A 23,408-nucleotide genomic window follows, 5' to 3' on the forward strand; every position below is an offset into this window, starting at 1 on the left:
AGCTACACATAAAAAAACATTTTGTTCTTCTAGCAAGTAGTTTTTCTCAAACATGTGCTGCGTCATGAACTTTTTGTTATAATTTTTTTATCCAGCTGACTCGAAGTCAGTAGCAGCCTATCGACATCATTATCCTCATTTCAAAGTTTGCGGCGGCCAACGGTTGCGACGGCAGTTAACGTCTCGCGGTACGTTCGGAGGTGTCTCGGACCGTTTTGTTTCACTGTAAATATTTCGAGACTCTGCCTACCGACACACTCTTTCTCATTCTGTTTATTTTGACTCTTTCAAATGCTTTCGCGAAGGGAATTCGAGTGACTTTCGGGGAACGAAGTGACCGTTGAAGCTTTCAACGGATGAACACCCGTTGCAAGCCTGGGCCGGTGAGTAGAAACCACTTCAGTTTTTTAAGGATGGTTGCTTGCGGCGCTAGTTGGTTCAATTCAACATATGTAGTTTTTTTTTTGCCAATGACTGCGTAGGCGTCACACGGTGGCAGCGCATTGCAGTATTAAATTTTAAAATTGTTGAACGTGTCACTCTGTAACCGGAAAAACGTGCGTTACTTGCGGCGTGCATGGCTTCACGTGGGAACGAGTCACTGACTCAATAGTTAATTCTGAAATTCTATCACCAGGTAACACCAACCAGGCCGTTGCGATGAAAGAAGGCAAATAAATCACTGTCGCCTCGCATGTGTCTTCTTAGCTAGCCCATATATTAGTGCAAAAAACCTACTAGTTAATAGTTTACTGCAGTTGCGTTGAAGAAACATCACATAATTATGGGTCTGGTTTTGCTATAGTGTGACGAAGGAAGCGTCACATAAATGACAAATACTTCTTTTTCTGCCACAGCCTCCTGGCCCACCCGACATGGAAGCAAATGTGTACAATGGGCAAAGAACCTGCTACATGACATGCCTTGTGAAGAAGCAACCCTGAGTGATATACGTCTTATGAGGTACCACTACATATATGTATAAAATACTGCTGTTTACCAGTTAACTGAGCTTATTTGTTTACTTTGGAAAATTTAATGCATTGATTTCATGCATTGATATCTGGTGATGTTACTTGTTTTTCCAGGCTGCCATGCAATGACCGGATGACTACCCCCGAATGTCCACTCTGCAAGCACGTTGAAACATCTGAATGCCCACTACAACAGGTCATCTCTAACCTCACACAAGTAATGCTGTATTTGTGAATGTTTTACCGCACATATCGTGGAGAGGTGCTTTAGATTGGCTAAAAGCATTGCCTGCCCACCATGGCATGGAATCTACACTTCTATAATGTTGAAACTGTAACACTATTAGTTAGATTGTGTGGCGCTGCTGAGCTCAACAACACACTGTTTGATCCCAGCCACTGTAGCCATATTTCGATGGGGTTGAAACGCTAAGACGCTTGTGTGCTTAAGGATTTGTTCGATTCGCCTGCACCAAATGATCCATTTTACAAAGTGCTGCACCTCGCCATTCGTTTCAGTGGCGCAGCAATGGCATCTTCTAAATCTCGTCATTCATTTCAAAAAGCGCAGGAGAGGTACAGCACAAGAACTATTTCATGACACTGTACCTTCTGCTCTGATGGCGCTGGTTTGGTGCAGCCGCTCACACAGCTTAACAAACAACATAGTTTTAGGCGTAGGTGCTGTACCCACCCCTATAAATGCGGCGTGTTTTGCCAAGATGTTTGCATCTCATTAAATTAAGTGAACAAAAATAAGGATTCCACCTTGTCGGCACCTTGTCATTCACTTGTGATGCCGCACCGCTGAACTCCTGCCGCACAGGTTCTGAACTTCTCGTGCACAGCTGTGAACCAGTTCGGATTGGTGCAGGTGAACTAAACTGACCCTTAAAAGATGGAAGCTTGAAAATATGAAAAACATGTTAACATAAGGGGTCAAAGCAAATGTTTCGACAAGCAGTCTTGTCTCCTGTGAGGCTACAATGTCATTTGTTTGAACCCCTGGAAGCCAGAATCGATCTAAATTTGCCCACTACTGTACGACTCACGATCACTTCATAGTTGGCATGTGAATCATCAGAAATTATTGTTTGCAAAATGAACAACCCCGCAGTGAGGGGCATTAACAGGCTTTCCGACATTTAGTTGTGCCTTGTGACAGTTTACCAACAACACCCAGAACTGTTTTGTCTTAACTGTGTTTAGCTCATACAAGTTTAAAAAAAGATGCACCAAAGCTCATAAGACTGCACTCAATTGCTTTAGCTTTGCACGTATGTTCAATGGCCTCCTAAAATAATCAATCATAAAGGTGATGAGCAGTTGCAGCACAGCTTCCTCAAAGATGTGAATGCTGTCATGAAGAGCAAGATTGTGTTCATTGCATGTGGTACTGTTTTTTTTTTTTTTTGGCAGAAAAAACGTTCCAGATTTCTTTGTGCACATCTGCTTCTGTTTAAATTAAGTTGTCATAACTATAATGTCTACCACTGAGAAGTGAAATTCTGTGCACTACGGTCATGAAAAAAAATCTAGGAAATCACACAGGTAGTTGAAACATACATGATCTTCACTTATCTACAGCCACACTACAGGATAGTACGTATTTCAAGTCCTAACCTCTCAAATAGCAGGGAGAAAGCAACTTAATTTTCAAGCACAAGTATACAGAAAAGGTAAACATAAATAACAAGTGTGTAATAAATGTGACCTTTATTGATCCAGTATTCGGACAGATTCACATCATGTACCACCAATTGATTTCAGGAGTGCTTGCTTGCAAGAGAGTACTCAAGTTCTATGGATATGCCTATGCAAAAAAAAGGGATTGTGCTCAGAGCTGAGGAGATAGTGTGATGCAAGAGTACCAACAAATATGTACAGACAACAAATATGTACAATGCATACCTGAAACTTATTTTCTTAGAATTGGGCTTTTTCGATCTGTAAGCACACACCTCATAAGTGTCCCTTTAGCATACATGTTCGCTGCATACTCAGCAGACTGGTCATTACCTGCGACGAGAAATTCTAGCTGTGGTGACTGTGTAACTTAACTCTAACAATAAATGTAGCAAGCCTGAAATATTTTTAGGCTCATCCCCTAAATACATAATACCTACGATATGGGCTCACGGCTGAGTGTTAAAACTGGTGCTTACCCTCTCGACACGACGCGACATTGCAGAATTGTGAAGTACTCAATGTAGCATTGCAGAGCAAGAATGATTCAGAGATGCACGCATCCGCAATCGCTTATTTAACAAATTTAGCATAACTACACTGCTCTAACTGCGCGAGCTATCTATCGGCAATGTGCAAGTTTCCTTCCCGATTCCACATCATGCATTCGCTTCAAGATCAACACTACGGGGCAAGCGCCGCATCTGACGGCAGAATTCGGACCCTTGCTCTGAAGCCACGGTATTAAACTCGAGTGCCGCAACACAATGAGAGCGACGTTCATTCAGCGATTTCGATGTTCAGTTATATGCATATGCTTGTTAGCTTTCAAGAGTCTTTACACATGGGTTGAAAGCTTTCGATATGTATGAGTGACTTGTTTTGTTCAGACCCGACCGTATACATTGATTGTACCCGCTTGGACACTCGCAATAAACGATGCAGACCTTACTTGATTGACGTTGTTTTTGCCAGTCGAGGCCAGCTAGGTCCCTGGCGATAATTACAGACGCGAAATGCGATTGGGCAACGAAAAAAAAACAGAGGAAGCGAGCAGCGCAAACTAGGGTGCCTCCATGCGTGCGCGCCCGACGCGCGCGCCCGCCGTTTCAGGGTGGCGCCAATCTGACGGAGCCGATGCCGACAAAACTGGTTTTCTCTCGCCGCCGCCGCCATATTCATGCTGTTGGGACTCCGGGTCCTGCCGGTCTCGTTTTCGGTAGCTGGCCCCGTCGCAGGATCCATCGTCCGACAATTCAGCGAGAAGAAGCGCCCGAACGAACGACAGAGATTTATGTACATGTTGAGAAGTGATCAACTGATCCAAAAAGAGGAGATACAAAACGTCTTCGGCATTCTATAGCGCCGCGTTGCCAACACTGGGCGCATTGTTCGCATCGTCAGCCAATACTGTGGCCCCGGCACCTCGGCCACGAGGGAGGGGAAATACACCTCACAACACATGGAGGGGCACAACCTAACACGATGCCCAAATATGGTCACGACGCCCTAAAAATGCCCAAACACGGTCATGAACGCACAGCAGATTCCGGAATTCTCCCGGAGAGAGGGAGGAGCCTGAATGGGGAGGTGGGGGTCGACGACACAGTCGGTCAAGAACCGGTTCTCCCCGCAACTCCTCTTGCTTGGTTCCCTAGCGCAAAACCCGTGCGTTGACCTTTGTTTTCGCTTGGCTGCAAGGCCGTCTCAGGTGCAGGCTATCCCGGGAATGCGTCGACGATCTCCCAGAGGGGTTTGCAAACCTTCGGAGAATCCCAACGCTGGGGCCGGTCGTAACAGTCTCTCGCGCGGGGGAGGGGGGGGGGGGTAAAGATCTCGATGGGCTGAGGTTTGCAGCCACTGTCCGGAGAGATCAGCGCCGGCAGTCGGTTTGGTGACGACCGTCTTTGATGAAGTAGAGGGCACCACCTGCTTCATTGCGGGCTCAACAGACATCACATACGCACATGAAAACACAACTACTCAGCCGGTGAGCGCCGGACAATTTCGCCAAACTCCGCCAGGCAATTTTCCCCTTTAACTGATATTAAAGGAAATACACAATTTATTCAAAATGTTAATTATACGTTAAGGTGACACAAAACAACAACACTGGAAGCACACCAAACCCGAAACCCTGGATAGCCGTGTCTTTAACGTTTTCAAACAAGTACACCTAAAAGAGTAAAAAAAAACAATCACTAGCCCTTGTCTAGGTCTGGAAAAAAATGCCAGAGTTCTCGAGACATCCTCTCGCGTCAGGGGCATCGACTTAAGCCATCAGCGTTGCCATGGAGTACACCCTTTTTGTAGCGTATTTAAAAGCTCCTCATCCCAGTCGACCATTTGGGGCTCGGTCTTGCGCAACGCGTCAGTAAGAGTGCTGGCAATGTCGGAATATCTAGGGATGTACCTACGATAGTAACCAGCTATTCTAAGAAAAGCCCGAATATCGGTTTTCGTTCGGGGCTGGGGAAAGTCTCGGATAGCTGCCACTTTCATTTCAGAGGGACGGGGATGCCCTCGACTGATAACATGCCCGAGATAGAGTACCTCTGCTTGTGCTAGCTGACACTTGGGCGCCTTTACCGTTAAACCTGCTTCGCGTAGGCGTGTCAGTACTGCTCTCAAATGCGCCAAGTGTTCTGGCCAGGACGAGGAAAACACGGCGACGTCGTCTAAGTAAGGCAATGCGAAGTCCTCTTGACCCCGCAAAACCTTATCCATTAAGTTTGAAAAACAGTAAGGCGCGTTCTTTAGGCCGAAACTCAACACTTTAGGGCAGAATGCCCCCAATGGTGAAATAAATGCAGCATACCGGCTCGCCCTCTCGGTGAGCGGCACCTGCCAGTAACCTCTCACTAGGTCTAGCGTTGAGATAAATTCCGCGCTGCTTACCCTCTCGACGCGTTCCTCAATGTGGGGAATTGGGTATGTCTGATCCTTGGTGATGAGATTTAACTTACGATAGTCTACGCAAGGACGCGGATCTTTGCCGGGTACCTCCACAAGAATTAACGGGGAAGTGTAATCACTTTCACACGGCTAAATCACGCCCAATTCCAGCATCCTGTTAATCTCTGCTTTGAGTAGCTCAAGCCTGCGAGGTGACACCCGATACGTCTTAGATCTTACCGGTTCCGACGAGGTAAGCTCTATGTCATGAATGAGGACGGATGTCCGGCCTGGCTCGCTTACAAATCTGTCCTGAAACTCGGTCAAAAGACCACGCAATTCCTGCTTCTGCTTCATTGTCAGCTGTGACTTTGATACTAAATCCTCAACTCTTTTCTCGATCGGGACTTCGTCCGATTCGGGAGCTAATTCAGGAATTTCTGCCGTAACCACTTCTGGAACATTTGAAGTCATGTTCACGATGGCTTCCCTCTCTTTATAGGGCTTGAGTAAGTTGCTATGATACACCCGGTGTACCTTACGACTTCCTGGTAATTTTACCACATAGTTGGTGTCAGACAATTTTCGAGTAATTTCGGCCGGGCCGACCCATTGCACTTCAAGCTTATTCTTTTGGGAGGGCCTCAACAACATGACCCTGTCTCCTACAGCAAAGTGTCGCACTTTAGCTGTTCGATCGTAGTAAAGCTTAGCCTTCTGCTGGGCTTTGGTCATCGCACTCTCGGTCAGTTCTTGGGCTTTTGTTAGACAATCCAACAAGGTGAGGACATATTCCACTACTACAGGATCATCACCCTGACCTTCCCACGAGTCTCTCAGCATACGAAGAGGAGATCGCAGTCTGCGGCGATAAACAAGTTCCGCTGGCGTAAACCCTGTTGTCTCATATGGTGCAGTTCTTAGTGCAAACATCGTTGCAGGTAAGCACATTGCCCAGTCAGTTTTTCGTTCAAAACATAAGGCTCTTAACACTCGCTTCATCACGGAGTGAAGCTTCTCTATCGAGTTCGACTGCGGATGGTAGACTGAACTATGCAATAATTTCACGCCACACCGCTCTAGAAAGGTTTTTGTTAAGGCACTTGTGAAAATGGTGCCCTGGTCTGATTGTATCTCGGCAGGAAAGCCTACCCGGGCAAACACGGACAGAAGTGCGTTCACTACTTCCACGGAACTTAGCTCTTTCAGCGGGACCGCCTCTGGAAATTTAGTAGCTGGGCAGATTAAGGTCAGGATGTGATGGTAGCCTGAAGTTTTCTTGGGTAAAGGACCTACTGTGTCAATTACCAACCGACGAAAGGGCTCCGTGATTACGGGTACCAGCTTCATTGGAAATTTCGCTCTATCTCCCGGCTTACCCACTCGCTGACACACATCGCAAGATTTTACAAACCTCTCTACATCTTTAAAGCATCCAGGCCAGTAGTATTCCTGTAAAAGACGATTATTCGTCGTCTTTAAGCCTGAGTGGCCTGACCATGATCCTCCATGCACCAAGCTAAGCAAATCCTGACGATACGCCTCAGGTACAACTACCTGGTCAAACTTTACTCCTCACCTATCTAGATATTTTCGACAGAGTATGCCGCTCCTCTCTTGGAATCTCACATTTCGTTTGGCGATTCCCTCTTTCGAACTGTCCTGGAATTGCTTAAGCGTCGGGTCACCCTTTTGTTCGGTTATTAATGAAGCGGGGCTCACCTGCAGCAGCCGACTGAAATTATCTGAAGTTGGCATGACACACTACTCTTTTGTAGTTCCTAGTACCTGGAATGTGTCACCCTCTGTGCTATCCTCTGTACTACCAGGAATCGGCTTGGGAGCAACGGAATTTTCTATTTGCTCGGTCAACGAGGCGTAATTGACCCCTTCCAATTCGAGAGGAGGTTCATCGTCGCCTTTAGGAATGGTTGCCTCCGCGACTACGGCTTCTGCAGCCTGTTCTCGCACAAGTCGATTTGTTACCGTGGTGTCCAACTCGCAACCAGGCCCTTTGTCGATTTGAGGCTTGTTTGCCTCAGTGAATGTTGCTCTCGCAGCCAGCGCACGTGCCTTCGATCTAGTCAGTGCCTGCACTATGCCTTCTCCCAACGTTAGACCTTTCTCCTTCAGCATTTGATCTGACTTGTTTGAAAATAAGTAAGGATACTGAGGGGGTAGATATGGCGATACCGCGGCTTCCGTTTCCAACGTACCAAATGCGCCTTTAAGGACAACTTTAGCTACGGGAAGGCACTGACTGTTTGCTTCTACGGCTTGTCTAATCCAGGCACAGTCTCCTGAATACTGTCCACACTGAACAAAGGACGAATGAACTACGTCCATAGTGGCTGCGGAGTCTCTAAGAACCCGACACTGCTTACCGTTCACGGTAAGGTCGTACATATAGGGCTCTAACAACTTCATGTTCTCGTCGGCTTCATTTATAGATAAAAAGGCCACCTTTTCTTTCGGGCAATGTATCGTGAAGTGCCTTGTTTCGTGGCAATTGAAACAAGCCGCCGGTTTTTTCGCCTCAAATTTCCTTTTGCTTGCCTCTGCTGACGCCCTATGGTTAGATGCCTTGTTTTCCTCACCCTTTTGTGCGAGACTTGTCGGTTGTTTTCTAAACGGCGCCTTATTTGGTCGTAGGAATATTTCCCTTTTAGGCTCGCTGCTTGCCCCGAGTGCGCGGCGCGTAACGAATTCTTCAGGGAGCTCTGCGGCTTTCGTTACGGTGTTCACGTCTGGTCTATCCTGCACCCAGAACCTCACCTTTTCTGGTAACTTTTGACAGAATTGTTCCAGACCGGTACACTCGAGCACCTTGTCATGATTCCCATACGCCTTTGCCTCTTTGAGCCACTCCCCCATGTTGGCCATTAACTTGTAAGCAAACTCCGGGTATGAATCATTCTCTTTTACGGCGTTGCGAAATTTTTGTCTGAAACGTTCCGCTGACAACCTGTATTTCTCGAGAAGGCTCGACTTTATCTCACTGTACTCGTCAGCCTCCTCTTTCGTCAGGCGCGCGATTACTTCAGATGCCTCCCCCGGAAGTAGGGACAACAAGCGTTGGGGCCATGTCCCCTGGTCAAAACCTTGCCTTTCGCAAGTTCTCTCAAAGTTGACGAGGAACAGCCCAATGTCCTCCCCTAGCTTGTACCATCTCATTAGGTCCATTATTTTGAACCTGACCCGCTCTGCGGTACCGGATGCCTCACTGCCTCCTGCTCTACTATTATGGCTAATCTCTAGCTCGAGGCGCTTCATTTCAAGCTCGTGCTTTCGTATCTTATCTGCCTCGGCCTCCGCCGCCTTTCCTTCGGCCTCGGCCGCCTTTCTTTCGGCCTCTGCCGCTTGCCTCTCCTGAATCTCCTCAACACATTCTGACAGCTCATCATCCTCCGCCCCCAATGCGAGAATCGCCTCTATCAGCTCTGGCTTTCTTTGAGAGTCCGACACCTCCAGACTCAACTCCCTTGCAAGTAGCAACAACATGGACTTTCGCAGGCATTTCAGATTCATGGCTGCCTCCAGTACCGCTGTCTTTGTTCCACAAAGATTCCTGTCCTGCAACTAATTAACCTTGACGACAACGACAGCTCTAGATTCCTGCCTTGCCTCAAGTTTTCCGTTAACTTAGTCTACAAATAAAGCTTCAAAAAGCTCTTACACGGAATCCTGCCCTGTCACTGTTAACCTTGACGCCACTGACAGAAAGAGCTTAACCAAGCTATCACACAATTTCTGCCTGACGCAAGTTACCTGTTAACCCAATGACCAAGACAGCCCCTCTCTAACAGCTTTTACTTAACACACACAGTAAATGCCTGGTAAAATTTAACAGAGAAAGCCGGCACTCACCCAGTTCGCAGTCATGTCTCCGGCGTCGTGCCTCTCGAAAGTGCCGTTCGGTTCCCTCTGGAAGTCGATGAGCTCGTGTCATCCTTCTCCTGTCGTCCCGTTGTTGGACTTCGGGCTAACTCCGTCCAGTGGTCGCTTTCGGGGTTATCAGCATCCCGCCGCTGCCATCCAGTTGTTGGGACTCCGGGTCCTGCCGGTCTCGCTTTCGGTAGCTGGCCTCGTCGCAGGATCCATCGTCCGACAATTCAGCGAGAAGAAGCGCCCGAACGAACGACAGAGATTTATTTACATGTTGAGAAGTGATCAACTGATTCAAAGAGAGAAGAGATACAAAACGTCTTCAGCATTTCATAGGGCCGCGTTGCCAACACTGGGCGCATTGTCCGCATCGTCAGCCAATACAGTGGCCCCGGCACCTCGGCCACGAGGGAGGGGAAATACACCTCACAACACATGGAGGGGCACAACCTAACACGATGCCCAAATATGGTTACGACGCCCTGAAAATGCCCAAACATGGTCAAGAACGCACAGCAGATTCCGGAATTCTCCCGGCGAGAGGGAGGAGCCTGAATGGGGAGGTGGGGGTCAACGACACAGTCGGTCCAGAACCGGTTCTCCCCGCAACTCCTCTTGCTTGGTTCCCTAGCGCAAAACCCGTGCGTTGACCTCTGTTTTCCCTTGGCTGCAAGGCCGTCTCAAATGCAGGCTATCCCGGGAATGCGTCGACGATCTCCCAGAGGGGTTCGCAAACCTTCGGAGAATCCCAACGCTGGGGCCGGTCGTAACAATGCCCAGCTAGCGCGCCGGTCGGTGCTGGTAGTGGGAAGTTGCTGCGTGCGAGCGTAGTCTGCCAGTTGTCGTCGGCACAAAATGCCCTGCTGCTGCGTGCCGCAGTGCAGTAACCGCTCCAGGAATGGCTGGCGAATGTTTCAGTTCCCAAGGGATTCGAAAAGAAGAATTCTATGGACTGCAAGAATCAAGCGGGACAAGTGGCAGCCAACGAACACCTCGTGCGTCTGCAGTGTGAGTACGGCGGGGCTTCCCGGGAATAATTTTTTTCCGGGTGAATTTTATCAAGCGGGAGTGATGATCGAAGTATATTGCGGTTAATCTTTTCCAATAGTAGTGATTGGGCTAGCAGATAGATTACAAATTACGCAAATTAGTAGCAGTAATTACGTCAAGCTGTTAAAGAAAAACGTCTCTGCCATCTCCGTCACGCTATCAAAAGCTATGTGCGCGTCAGTGTTATTTGTGGTATGGTGTTTTGCGCGTTTGTAAGTGTTTTTAAGCTTTTCGCAGCTTTGAGAAAGTCAATACGAATCGTTTATTTCGAGCTTCCAGACGTGGCAGCTCAACTGGGAGAAAGCTGTGCTGAAGGGAGTGCTTGCACAGTTTACCAGATAATGTTCTGGCCCCCCATGGAATAACCAGCGTTCATTCACGTTTATGGGAGGTTACTCGCATCTGCGCAATAGTTTGCAAATAATAATAGGGCGGTTTTAAATGTCGCAGTTGCAGTAAAGTTTCTAACAACACATTCGGAAAATAGTTAGGAACGTATGAAGCACAGCAACGTTGGCGTGCGAACTCTAGTGATATCTTGATCGCGAAGGAAATAAATTTACGCCCTTCCATGACCCTGCAGGCTCATTTTGAAGAGAACAGCTTCGAGCAAAACAGAGCAGATGGGTGGAAAAAGTTAAAGCCGAATGCCGTGCCTACAGTGTTTTCCTTCAGACGTAAGTTGTTACTTCCTTTTTTCCGTGTGCTTGTACACAGAATTTAGCATTATTCGCCCTTGTATTCTTATGACTTCATTGTGTGATCGTGCACGCATGCAGTGCTTTTATTGTGTTGATAGCGGCACTTATAATTACAATAGAGTTTAACTGTAATTTAAGTGTGCACTAAAAAAGCAGGGTCGAACTTTGTTTTGTTTCTAGATGTTAGAGTTGTGTTGGCGGAACTTTGCCATTTGTTTTTGCGTTTAAATATAACGAACGTAAGCGTATGGGAGTTGATTTTTTTTTTTTGCACAGGGGCGGATGTGACATTGGATCACAGCTCTATAGGGGGGGAGGAGGAGGAAGCGGCGTTCTTACGCTGTTTTTGCATCAGTAAACTAGGAAAAAGGGCGCCGGGCACGAAGAGGTTTGCGACTCTGCCCGAAAGTGATGTTTCGTCTCTCTGCGGGAGACTACAGGCATTTTAAATGTGCAACAAAGGTAGCATTCTGTTCTTCAGACATAAAGTGTAAAGGCATAAGAAAGCCAGTCGTGGCATGCCTCATGATGTTTGTGGGATGCAGTTTGATGCTCTCCTTTGGTTTTGCAGCTTTGCCTCATCACAGGAAGGCACCAAAAGAAAGGAGTGGGACCGCTCTCGTATCAGCCCTAGATGGAGGCGACGTAACCATTGATGGCCAAGCAGCTGCGATCGGCGCAATGCCGTCGCCGGGCAGCCTTGAGCCGCCTGAAGGACAGAATCGCAGCTCACATGAAACAAGCTCAATAGCACCGGTAGCGGACGAAACAGGTCTGCAAGGCTCATCCAGTGGAGTGCAAGCTGGAGTGTCTGACCCGGAGTCTGCTAATAACTCTCACGCAGAATTAAATAAGCAGCTGGCAGACCTGACACGTAAATACAGCAAACTGCAAGAATTGCAGACCCAGGCAAACTCAACAATCCAAGGCTTCCGAAAAAAAGTTAAGAAGCTCGAAAGTACCATAGAAACCTTAGAAAAGAACATGAAATTTCTGAACGAGGACCAAATACAGGCACTGTCGCGCAACAGCAACTAAGGGAGTGCTTGGTCTCCGCAAACTGTGAAGCAAGCCCTTCAAATTAAATTTTCATGCGGGACGTCTGGCTACGAAACCTTAAGGAAACTCGGGTACCCGCTGCCGGCTAACAGAACTCTTGCGCGTCGACTACAGGGACTCAAGTTTCTGCCCGGGATACTCACAGACGTGGTAGACCTGCTGAAAACGAAAGCAGAAGGCATGCAAGACACTGAAAAGGACTGTGTTCTTTTACTAGACGAGATGCAGATCTCCCAGGGCTATGAGCTCGATCGAGCTGAAGATGTGGTCCTTGGCGGAACAACATCGCCTGAAAATCCTGAAAACCCAGCTCGTCATGTCCTTGTGTTCATGGTAGGTGGCCTTAACCAGCGGTGGAAGCAAGTAATAGCTTATCACTTTACTGGAAGCAGCGTAGATGGCCGCATCCTGAAGGACTACGTTATGAATATCGTGCAACTTTGTGCAGATATATCCCTGAGGATACGCGTTGTCACTTCAGATATGGATTCCTCCAACAGGGCTAAGTGGCGCGAGTTTGGATTTTCTAGCCACAGAAAGTCTAACCCCATATGCTCGATACCTCACCTTTGCCTAGAAGACACGGAACTCTTCTTCACTGCAGACGCGGCGCACGTACTTAAAAACATCCGAGGCCAACTTTTAAATTCTGTCGTTTTCACCATTAGTGATGCAACCAAGTGTCAACATGGCCTACCCTCAAACAAAGTACAACTTGAGCACGTGCGTGCAGTAGTACGTTTGGACGAGGACTGGGAACTAAAAGTCGCACCAAAGCTATCGGAGATCCACTTGTCGAACGGGCATTTTACAAAGATGAAGGTGGGAGTCGTGGTTCAATTTTTTAGAGAAACTCCTGCCGCGATTCGGTATTGGATAAAGCACAAGAAACTAGACCCGGAGGCTGAAATCACAGCGTGGTTTCTGGAGCTTGTCTTTAAGTGGTATACGTTAATGTCATCGCGACATCCGTCAGTTGCTTTAAGTCTTGAACACATGGACAAGTATAACGCCGCCATAGAAACTCTGCGCTTGGCGTCCGAGACCATTCGAGGAACGAACATGGGGAGCACGTCCCAGTGGAAGCCCTCACAGGCGGGTTTCTTAATAGCCACAGAAGTCATCATTCGTCTACAGGATTGCCTTCTAAGAAGTGAAGGTTACAAGTTCTTCCTGACAAGCAGACTGCTCCAGGACTGTCTGGAAAATCTCTTTTCAGTTATACGTCTTAGGAAGCCCGTTCCAAGCGCCTATGACATGAAGTGCGCGTTGAAGCTTGTGTCTGTCAGTCAGTTTTTGTTTACACCATCAACGACTAGCTACGACGTTGATGACGCACAGTACCTGATCGACATGTTGTCGACAGGTATGCAAGAACAAGCGGCAGCCGAAACTGAAGCCATCGTCGATTCGGAGATCCCGTTTGTTGAAGGGCTAACTTCTGCTGAGTGTGAGATTTTGTTCCACACCGGGGGGTATCTCATTAAAGGGTACTCAAATCTATCGACCACTGCGAGAAGTGCAAGTCTGAATTGTTGGGCTCGAGCAGCAGCGAGCATGCGTACTTGACGACCCTTAAGGAATACGTCAGTGACGGGAGCAACCTTCATTACCCAAGCGATGCAGTTATGGTCGTGCTCAAAGCATGCGAGGAGCATTTTAATGGTATCACCACCTGGACGCAAAGCGTTTTTACCATGAAATCGCCCTTGAAGGCTGTGACTACATACCTGACCAAGATGCTCCGGTCGTACGTAGCAGGATGCTGCCAGGAACACAAAGAAACTGTGGTGAAGCTCCTCGTGTCTAACTACGCGAGACTGAGGCTGCGTGTGCACCTGCATCAGGTCGCGGCAAAGGGACTCGACGGTCATGCAAGCAAAACGTGTGCTGGAGTGAACCTACAGTGAACTTTGAACTTCCATTTTAAGACATATCGCCAAAATTTACGCACTTTCATGTTATTTGTGTCACTCGTTTAATGTTACTTTCATTTGTGTGTTTGTTGTTACTTTGCCGTGCTTGCCGCGTTTTTGCGTTGTCTGTACAAACTTTTCGCTTTTGTTCATATGAACAAAAGCGAAAGGTGAAGTACAAAGTAATATTTTGATTTCATTTGTTAAAGTTATTTCATCGCTTCATTCTCTAGTTTCTGGTCGTTCGTTTGAGATCTGCGAAAGGTATGTGGCAGTGGACACTTGCTGATAATAAAAACATGCACTACGATCCAAACGTTGTGTAACGTATCCCCTAGTCACTCACTGACCTCTTTTTGCCGTCAGCATGTTCTTAACTTCTTATGCAACATGAATTTCGAGGGCTGCATACTAACCTTTTTACCAGCAACACAGGTTCACCTAGCAACTCTGGCCGAAGAACAGCAATGCTAGTAATGTAGAAATTTTCTCACTCATCTGTACTAACGCTTGGGGTAAACGTGTTAATTCGGGCTGTGAAAGAAAATCACCGAGCACCATACAAATGAATTTCTGTAGTTAAATATGTAAAAAAAAGAAAACACGCCACGCGCACCAGCGATTGTAACGCGTTTTAAAAGGTTAATTTCAGGTGACAGCGTTCTATATTAGCATGGGACAGCTAACCTTGTAATATTGGTAAATTGTATGCCACCAAAAATATTACCTACTTCACTGTAACGCCACCTTAGTGCCCTTTTTGGAGTGTTATTGTCCGCAAAAAGGCGCGTCCCTTCGGTATACACATACACGCGCGCCGCACGGAGTGGGCATGAGCATGGCGGTCGCCGTAGCAGACGACGCGGTTGTCTCCACCCTGAAACGGGAGGCGGGCGACGCGCGCATCGAGGCATCCTAGCGCGAACCATCCGCGAGCCCCCCCACCTGCAACAACAAAAAAAAAAGCGTCTGTTTATTGGTGATGATAGTACTACCAGCGCCATCTGGCCTCGCGGTATTGCAGTTTAGTACGCCGCCGCTACGTATTTGCATGTTATTTTGATACAACAGCCCAAAGGTACAGTTTCCGTTCTCTAAACTGGTAGGTGTTCTGTGGTATCACCGAGACATGTCATTCAAGGCTGGCATAACGATGTCACAATAATATAGTGTACACACTTACAAGTTGGTGTTCCACTCTCCGGCGACGGTGTCGAAATATCCCCACGAGGCGGCCGTCTGCGTCGACATGACGGGTCTGTCGAGGCCGCACAGCATGGCCACCACCAAGTCTTGCACGGCGCCCGCACGGTCGAAGCGCTCGAGCTCATGCGGCCGATGTTTAAGCATCCAGAAGAGCGTGGCGCAGCCGTGGCCCGAGCTGAGCCGCAGGTGCGACCGTGGCCTGGGTAGGGCGTCCAAGAAGGCAGCCGAGCAGCGGCCGTCCTGCCAAGTGTACAGCACGCTTACCATGTCCACGTCGAAGCGTCCGAACGCGTTGCGTTTCCAGCCGCTGCCGTGCTTCCACAGGACGACGCCATGCATCTGTCCCGAGACGGCGACGCGCGTCACGCGAGCCAACTGTTCCTTGGGCAGCTGCGACAGGCAGAACTGCAGCGCTGTGCAGATTTTGTGCGCGTCCTGCTCGCTGCCCAGAGAGCCCAGCTCGCTGGCGAGAGTCGCCTTCGTCTCCCGCGACAACGAGGACACCGCGGTGCCTTCGGGAGACACGAGGCACGCCTTTACCGTGGTCGTGCCCAGGTCCACTCCAAGGATCAGGCCTTTCGAAGAGGTCGCGTGCTCTTGCGTCGACGAAGTCATGATGTTGGTCCCAACAAAGACTGCGTCGTCAAGGCGCTGTATCGACGGCGTAGGCTTCGCGGCTCCCCTAAGCACCTTGACACACGCACGCCACGGTACGCGAAGCACACATCCGCGATCACACACGCCGCGACGGCTGAACACAGGCGGCGTCTGCCAGCAACTCCACAGAACACCTACGCGTCGCGTTATCACCACCCTTCCACTTTCGGTTTCGCACACTCTCTTTCGGTGGAGAAAGTGAGGTCAGTGAGGCAGCGAAACCAACTTTCAAGCGACGGGCCATGCGCTCCTATGACGCGCTCAACGTGCTGTCGCCACCAGAGTTATTGCGTTCCGAAACCTGGCCCACAGAACACGAGAGAGCAGATCGTCGTGCCATCTGGGAGCGACAATACTATAAAACACTGCATTGCCACTTGTGCGTGCGTTTTTTTTTTTTTTGGGGGGGGGGGGGGAAGGGGGGGAGCCTGCTCAACGCCGCACGCAACAGTGACGTTGTCGCCTCAACAAATGGCCTTGGCTTGCACGGCGCCCGCTGCCGCCGTCAGCTGTTTTCGCTCTGCAAAGGCGTAATTAAAGCCGAGTCAAAGCGTCAAGTTTTATTTCGTCGAAGGTGGTGCTACGGTGGTTTTAACGCTGCGTCCTGATTATTTCTATTACTCCTCGTTTGCTCGTTTGAAAATTTCCGCTTGAGACGGATTGCTCGCTGGAAGTTTTACGAATCTCTTTCTGTCCCGCTCTGCGGTTCACGATTTGTCTAACTGACGTGTCACGACGTGATGGTCGCACAAACAAGACACAGATACGGTAGAGTGCAAACCAAAGCACAACAGTACCTATCAGTACTTACCGCGAGTTGGCCGCTTAGCCTTGCACGTAGCGGTCGAATTCCACTAATCGTGAAATCAATGAGACACTGGCTGGGATACTATATAATTATGAAAGCCCGATGACAAGAAAGTGGGAACATTGAACATTGCTATTTACTTGCAACTTCTTTTCTTTTCAGGTGCGATGTTCGTGGAGTCTTTCCAATGGCACCGGCGTTTGCTGCTCGGACGTCGTCTGCTGCCGTTGACAGACTTACAGGTTCGATCCACCTGGATCAACGCTGCATCCTGCTTGCATCACGCCTTGTCACTCATTATTTTGCCGAAATGTAAACATCGTGGGCTCTTCACGTGAATCTGATAAACTATCGACTTCGTTGCACCGCCCATTACGCTGTGCTAGCTGTGTACCACACGAACACGCCGCTTATAGCCACGTTACTTCTAAAGCGCAATGCGGAAAACGTGAAAAAAGACAGAGCACCAACTCGCCTAAGAAAAAGTTCTAGGCGCTGTCATGCTGTTTGGCAAAATGCGGCGGCGCTCACAAACTTGCTGAAACCAAATACACTAAATATTGTGTTTTCTAGCTAGTTTTGTCGTCAAAAGCAGGCGCTACAACCTGTTCGTTTATACCAATGTTTTGTTCGGATTTTGATACATGGGGCCTATGGGGAGTTTCACAACTCTTACGATTGAATAATTCTGTATGATCGAATAACCCTGGTCGCCACGGTCACCTGCGTAAAAAGTTTTCAAATTCCATAGCGCAGGCTTTCCTTGACGGCAGAGTTATGGAATAATTCTGCTTGACCGCAACCTTTTTTTTTTTTCACTTGATCACCACTAGGTGTTCAAAACATGGCGGTTATTACATATTTTTACACACCACGGAGAAAGAAAAGGTGTTTACACTTGCTCTTTTATGTTTTTACACTTCCTCCGTGTGTTTTTAAAAACGCTTGCATGCAATTCATAAAGGCACGGCCTTCGAGATAAGCAACAATAACTTAGAAAATTAAAAGATAACTAACGACTGACGTTCACTAAGGCGCGTAAGTTCAAGCAAAAACTTAATCAGGAAACACTTGTTTTTTTTAATACTTAGAAAAGTCACTCATGAAGCGCGAGCATTTTGAGGTGCGCTATTGCAAATACTTTGTTTTTACTAATATTAACGCTTCCGACTTTATCGCAACAACTTTTAAGCGGCTAGCGTAACGTTTTTGTGAGAAGCGTTATTAGGCAGCACTATTTTTTTATTTTTTTTTTAGAAAACAGTCGCTCTGTGTTTCTGTGTAGTGCGATTGGTTCGTTCTGGGGGCTCGTCCTTCGGCTGATCGCGGCGCAGCACCCGCAGCGGCAATCCACCTTAAGCGCTCGCGTGAGTTGTGGGGGTGGTGTCCGCCGTGCGTGTGTTGTGTGTGTGCGTGGTGTAGGGCCCGCCGGTCGGAGGATCCGAAAAAACGGTACGCGTCTTTACGCTAAGAAACTTTGTACACTAGTTAAAACCCGCTCTCTCTTTGGTGCCTTGACTGGAGACGACGTCATGTGTTTGCAGGTGGTTGTCGAAGGATGGACAAGGACGGAGCCAAGTTTCGGAGCCCGTTCGGAAGGCCGCACATGGCCACGAGCGGAGCCGCTCTGGCAGCATCGTCGTTCCTGCCGTCCCAGAAGACAACCAAAGGAATTGTGGCCGGTGGGTCCGCAGAAAACGAATTCGCGGCATATCTCCCGTGCGACGCGAGCGCTAACTGCGTTTTTTTCTAGTTTTTCCGCGTTGGTCGCGATGATTTCTAGCATCGTGCAGTTGCATTGCCGCATACTTGCAAGTTATGGCCTGGTTTGTTTATCAAATTATTGTTGCCGAAATATTGCATGACAACTGGCGGCCGGCATATCGGACGATGCTTCATGGGCCAGTCGGTTTAAAAGAGCGAAATTAGGAGTATGTCGTCCCGCCGCTGTCTAGAAGGCTGCTTTTTTTCTCGCCGTGTATCTTTCTCGAGTCGTTCCGCCCCATCTTTATCTTGAGCCCACCCATCCGCGCCACCAGTTGTGGTAATCTGTTCGGTCGCGCGACGCGCGGATAGCGCGCGCTTATTTCGCAAGTCCCCTGATTTGCGTAAATTCCCGATCATGCCGTATATTTCCCAACGCGAAAGCACTCGCTCGAACCTCGAGAATTCAGTACAAGTGCGGCATAAAGTATAAGCTCATGTCGTGTCAGTAGTATACAGCAGTACACTCGTATGGATGTATATCAGCCGATAACCTTAGCGATTACGTCTCCAGCGGCCGTTGCGTAAGCTGAACCGTCAGTGGGCACCGCGGCCATCGAGCAGTATTCCGACCTTCGGCGAAGTATGCCTGCACATACGTAGCTCCTTGAAGGCAGCATTTCACGGACTGGATTTCCTTGCGAGTTTGACGTCACGCCGTGTGCTTTTTTCCCCTTTGATACACTTCAGTGTCGCAATATTACGATACAACGCGCGTGGCTTGTTTTTTCGATGAGATAGCGCGTTTCCGCCTGCCCCCCCCCCCCCCCGTCACCGCGCCGTGTTGTCCGTCTCGTGACGTCACGCAAACCCCTCAGCTGCTGGGATCAGCAGGGCGGCTGGAAATTCCAAAGGTCAAAGCGTGCGACAGCTAAAGATTCTCCGGTGTGTTCTGACCTGCAGGATTGGTGCACTGAGCAGCTGCGGCAGCATCGTTTCTTTATGTGTTTCATGAATTCTGTGTGCAGCAAAAGACGGCCACACTCCCAGTATTTCAGATCACTATCCCGAATACACATATACCTTCTAAAAATAGCACACTGCTTTACGATTTAAATTGGGATTCTTTGGGCACGTTGTTTGTTCACCTTGAGAAAAGTTTACAGCTCTGTGGCAATGCCCTGTAAAAATCAAAATTTAACCTAGATGGACAGAGACAATGTGGTTCCCTTCTTGGGTTCACAAGTCACTTTCAAGAAATGTATTATTGACGTATTAGCATGTCAAAGACAGCATGTACCTTAAATGCACCAAGTTTCACAGAGAAATTAACCATGCGTGAGGAAAGAATGCTGCTCCATGACAACATTAATCATTTCAAGCCTCCACCCTCTGGTGTCATTCCTTGTTGTTTGTTACACAGTGCAGTTAATTATGTTCCCGTCTTAAACCACTGAAGGTCCATTCAAACCGAAGTGCTGGTTAGCTAATTTTCTTCACTCGCGTCAAAATAGAGCTCCCCACAAAAAGACTGGCAAGAGGTGCTACAAGAGTCAACATTCTGACTAGGGACTCCGATCAACATCCCCTGTCTCAGCTTTTCCAAATGTTGGCTGCTTCAACAGTGCTTATGCAGTGGCTCTAGATTGCATGGACCATGGAGAATCAAGTGGTGGAGCAAACGTACACTTGATGCAAATTGAAACTGTAGTCGCATAAATTGCATACAACCTAGCTTTTAAGAAAAGAAAAAGCCGAGCACCGATTTTCAGCTTGAAACCATAAGTGGCTCCCTGTGGCTTCGCGCTACAAACAGGTGATTATCTTTTTTCCCTTTCTTAACCCTTCCGCCATCTTGCGAGTTTCCACAGAACTCATTTGCAATAGTTGGCTCCATATGTTTCAAGTTGTCAATAAAGTCGCCCTCGCGCTGTCATTTGCTAGCTTCCTGGTTAGCTGAATTGGTATAGGGACTGCCTCAGAAAGATGTTGGTCCTGAGTTTAAACCCCGGACCTGGAGGAATTTTTCGGCAACTAAGAGGCTTTTTTTTTTTTTCTGAGGAATTCGCACAAATTTTCTTATGGCTTCATGCTACAAACAGGTGGTTGTGTTCCTTCCCTTTTTCAACCCTCCTGCCACCTTGCGGGTTTCCCCAGAACTCATTCGCAACCTAGCTTTTGTGTTTCCAAATTGCGCCTGCTTCTGTCACAGCTGTTTGGATGCATGAGGGTGCACTGTAGTTGCTGGCACTCTGGATGTCCTCAAGAAATGCTTGATGTTGATCAACAGAGATGCCTCAAGAGGGATCACGGAATGTTGCACCCTCTTGCATGCGTATACAGGGTCTGAAGCGAAGTTCTGTTGCCAAAGGGTGAGCCATGTACAAAGCATGATACCAACAATTACTGGTATGTTTGTGCAGCTCTAGGAGGAGCATGACACTTTTGCAAGTTGAGATCGGGTAGGATGCAGTGTCATGAGACTGTTATTGTGCCATTAGTCTGTCCTATGTTACTGCCATTGTGGAAGACAAACATATGGCCCAAATGCTCAATCATGTCACATTGGAGGATCTGCGGCTTGTGGGAAAGTGTTACATTGTGAGATGAAGTTATACAGGAACAGAGAAAGATCACTCCATTTTGGCATTTTAACATGTCTTCCTAATTATCCAGATTATATCTTACAATTATTGATAATTTACTGTCCTGTCGGTCGATAAGATAATCACTATTATCAGCGGAATTTTCTGTCAGCCTTCATGTAACTTGTCTCTACACCTCAAAGTGTTGCCGACCCCGCAGGGGCGCCTGCGCAAGTAGGCGTTTGGTGTGTAGCGACACCACGGACCCGAGCTAACGGGGGAGCTTCTACTCCCTCCCACGCCTAGCCGTGCGTGGCTTTGCCGTGTCCGGGGAAAAGGGGATCCTGGGGGTTGAGCCCACGCTGGGTGATTGGACCATTAAGGCCCCCCGGCAGAGGCAACACACCCCTTTGTCCCCGGCTTCACGTAGACGGCACCCCTGGGCTGACCCACCCAGGGGAAATCGGCAGTCGCCTTTTCCTATCTCTCTCTCCCTACATCTTTGTCTTTCTTACTTTTTTAGCTTTCCTGTCTACTTCTCTCTTCTGCTTACTTCCAATTTTCTCGGCGGCAAGCGTTAACCCTGTGCAAATAGCCTACCTGCGCCTAGGCGCATTGGGTTATAGCAGAGTTGTACGGCTGACGTCTGCAAGCTTTCAGCATCCGCAAACTTGCAGCATCCCCTCGTTGGGCTCCGTGGTGGGTGGCCGCCAACGCTGCTGAACAACATACAATTAGCATGCACAAAGCATTCCCTTTGCTAAGTGATCGTGCCTCCTCAAAGCGGGTACGCACCGAAGATATCAATTTTTTCATCAAGCCAAGACAAATCTTTCCTCATTTCCACGTTATACACTGCAAAAAAACTAACAAGCAAGCCAGAACTGTATCCCCCTTTGTAGTGGCTAGGTGCTTAACCGAAACTCTCGGTGTTGGGTACAAGGTTACCAAAATGGCCAGCGGAAATCTACTCCTTGAGATACGTGACAAAGACCAATTCGATAAACTGAACACCCTCACAACGTTTGGAGACACACCCATCAGTATTACGCCACACAGGTCCATGAACTCATCTCGCGGGGTCGTATCGGACGCAGATTTGCTTGACCTGACCGAAGCTGAATTCTGGAAGGATGGAAGAGCCAGAACGTGACAAACGTACTGCATATTAAGATAAGAAGAGATCAAAAGGAAATACCAACCAAACACTTAGTACTGACCTTTTCTTAGAGCGGTTTGCCGGAAACCATTCAGACTGGGTATACAACGACATCCGTGAGGCCATATATTCCCAACCCCCGCCGTTGCTTCCAATGTCAGAGGTATGGCCACGGCTCGCAAAGCTGTCGTGGCCGGAAAACTTGTGCTCTGTGTGGAGTCGTGGGCCATGCGTCCGACAACTGCGAAGCACCTGCACACTGTGTGAACTGTGGCGGTAATCATGCTGCGTACTCACGTTCCTGTTCTTTCTGGAAAAAAGAAAAGAGATCATCACTTTAAAGATAAAAGAAAACATTACATTTAAAGAAGCAAGAAAAAGTCTCGCCATTTTATGGCCCCACATATGCTGATGCGGCGCGCCAGGGGGAAGTGTCGCACCAGCCCTCGCCACTCTTTCGGCCTGCGCAGAGCGAGCCATTGGCTGTGGCGCCTGCCCCCAAGGCGGCAGTAGTTGAGTCTACTCTGCCTACTATTGAACAGAGACCAGAAACTCCAGGGTCCTCGGGTCTCAAGGCCTCACCTCGCCAGGCGAGGCCCAAGCTTCGAAAAACCAACTCGCATGAGCTGGCATCTAGTGCCTCCGAGGAGGCAATGGATATGGCTGCACCCCTGGTGCCAAAAGAGCGGCGCGGTTCTCTGGAGCGCGCAAAGAGAACTAAAAAGCTCGTAACAGGGCCTGATAATAGCCCTGTTACTTGAGCTCGACCTTTCTGCTTAAACAAGTCACTCCCTTAACGTACACACAGCACTACTTTACTTCCAATATGAAAACACAAATTATACATTGGAACGTCAGAGGACTGCTTAAAAACCTTGACGACGTCCAAGAGCTTTTATACAAACACTCACCTCAAGTGCTCTGTGCACAGGAAACACACCTAAAATCCTCCAATACAAATTTTTTACGTGCTCACATCATATACCGAAAGGACCGAGATGATGCTGTGGCGTCATCCGGTGGCGTAGCCATTATTATTAACCAAGGAGTAGCGTGTACACATTTACCACTCCAGACATCCATTGAGGCGGTGGCTGTTTGAGCGGTTGTTTTAAACAAACTC

At 48.3% G+C, this 23,408-nt stretch overlaps 4 protein-coding genes across 8 annotated transcripts in view; 2 read left to right on the forward strand and 2 right to left on the reverse strand.

Annotated features, from left to right (window-relative positions):
• Positions 1–16,451, reverse strand: part of LOC119167552 (sedoheptulokinase) — a 404,791-nt gene extending 388,340 nt beyond the window's left edge. For both annotated transcript variants that reach the window (XM_075887751.1, XM_037419062.2), the window contains exon 1: positions 15,350–16,451. In XM_075887751.1, the coding sequence (XP_075743866.1) occupies positions 15,350–15,987 (638 nt within the window). In that variant the 5' untranslated portion in view covers positions 15,988–16,451. The remainder of the gene's footprint in view (positions 1–15,349) is intronic.
• LOC142802727 (uncharacterized) lies at positions 199–13,422 on the forward strand. Of its 2 annotated transcripts, XM_075887755.1 has the most exons (5): positions 199–383; positions 858–963; positions 1,089–1,191; positions 11,074–11,167; positions 11,763–13,422. In XM_075887755.1, the coding sequence occupies exons 2-5, from the start codon at positions 920–922 to the stop codon at positions 12,227–12,229; spliced, it is 708 nt and encodes a 235-aa protein (XP_075743870.1). In that variant the 5' UTR covers positions 199–383; positions 858–919; the 3' UTR covers positions 12,230–13,422. The 2 variants fall into 2 exon arrangements, with proteins under 2 accessions (XP_075743870.1, XP_075743869.1); XM_075887754.1 differs by lacking the exon at positions 199–383 and having other exon boundaries at positions 650–963.
• Positions 2,672–11,823, reverse strand: LOC142802725 (uncharacterized). Its single transcript, XM_075887750.1, has 2 exons — positions 3,613–11,823; positions 2,672–2,993 (listed from the first exon to the last, which is right to left on the reverse strand). Exon 1 carries the CDS (start codon positions 9,081–9,083, stop codon positions 7,320–7,322), a length of 1,764 nt encoding a protein of 587 aa, XP_075743865.1. The 5' UTR covers positions 9,084–11,823; the 3' UTR covers positions 2,672–2,993; positions 3,613–7,319.
• Positions 16,452–16,994: 543 nt separating the features above from the next.
• Positions 16,995–23,408, forward strand: part of sea (mitochondrial citrate transporter scheggia) — a 138,060-nt gene continuing 131,646 nt past the window's right edge. Inside the window, exons 1-2 of one of the 3 annotated variants that reach the window (XR_012893967.1) lie at positions 16,995–17,079; positions 18,382–18,519. Coding sequence is in view for 2 of the 3 variants with exons in the window: in XM_075887753.1 (XP_075743868.1) it covers positions 17,025–17,079; positions 18,382–18,519 (193 nt within the window). In the remaining variant the exon portion in view is untranslated. Of the gene's footprint in view, positions 17,080–18,133; positions 18,290–18,381; positions 18,520–23,408 lie in introns of those variants that run through there. The other 2 variants (XM_075887753.1, XM_037419026.2) reach the window with 2 other exon arrangements.

Source organism: Rhipicephalus microplus, chromosome 3, assembly GCF_043290135.1.
Source record: "Rhipicephalus microplus isolate Deutch F79 chromosome 3, USDA_Rmic, whole genome shotgun sequence".
Taxonomy (NCBI): Eukaryota; Metazoa; Arthropoda; class Arachnida; order Ixodida; family Ixodidae; genus Rhipicephalus; species Rhipicephalus microplus.

Coding starts and splice junctions, on each gene's coding strand:
- LOC142802727 (XM_075887754.1), top strand. CDS start 830: ATGACAAATACTTCTTTTTCTGCCACAGCCTCCTGGCCCACCCGACAT. Junction 964..1,088: donor AGTGATATACGTCTTATGAG/GTACCACTACAT, acceptor TTGTTTTTCCAG/GCTGCCATGCAATGACCGGA. Junction 11,168..11,762: donor TACAGTGTTTTCCTTCAGAC/GTAAGTTGTTAC, acceptor TTGGTTTTGCAG/CTTTGCCTCATCACAGGAAG.
- LOC142802725 (XM_075887750.1), bottom strand. CDS start 9,083: ATGAATCTGAAATGCCTGCGAAAGTCCATGTTGTTGCTACTTGCAAGG.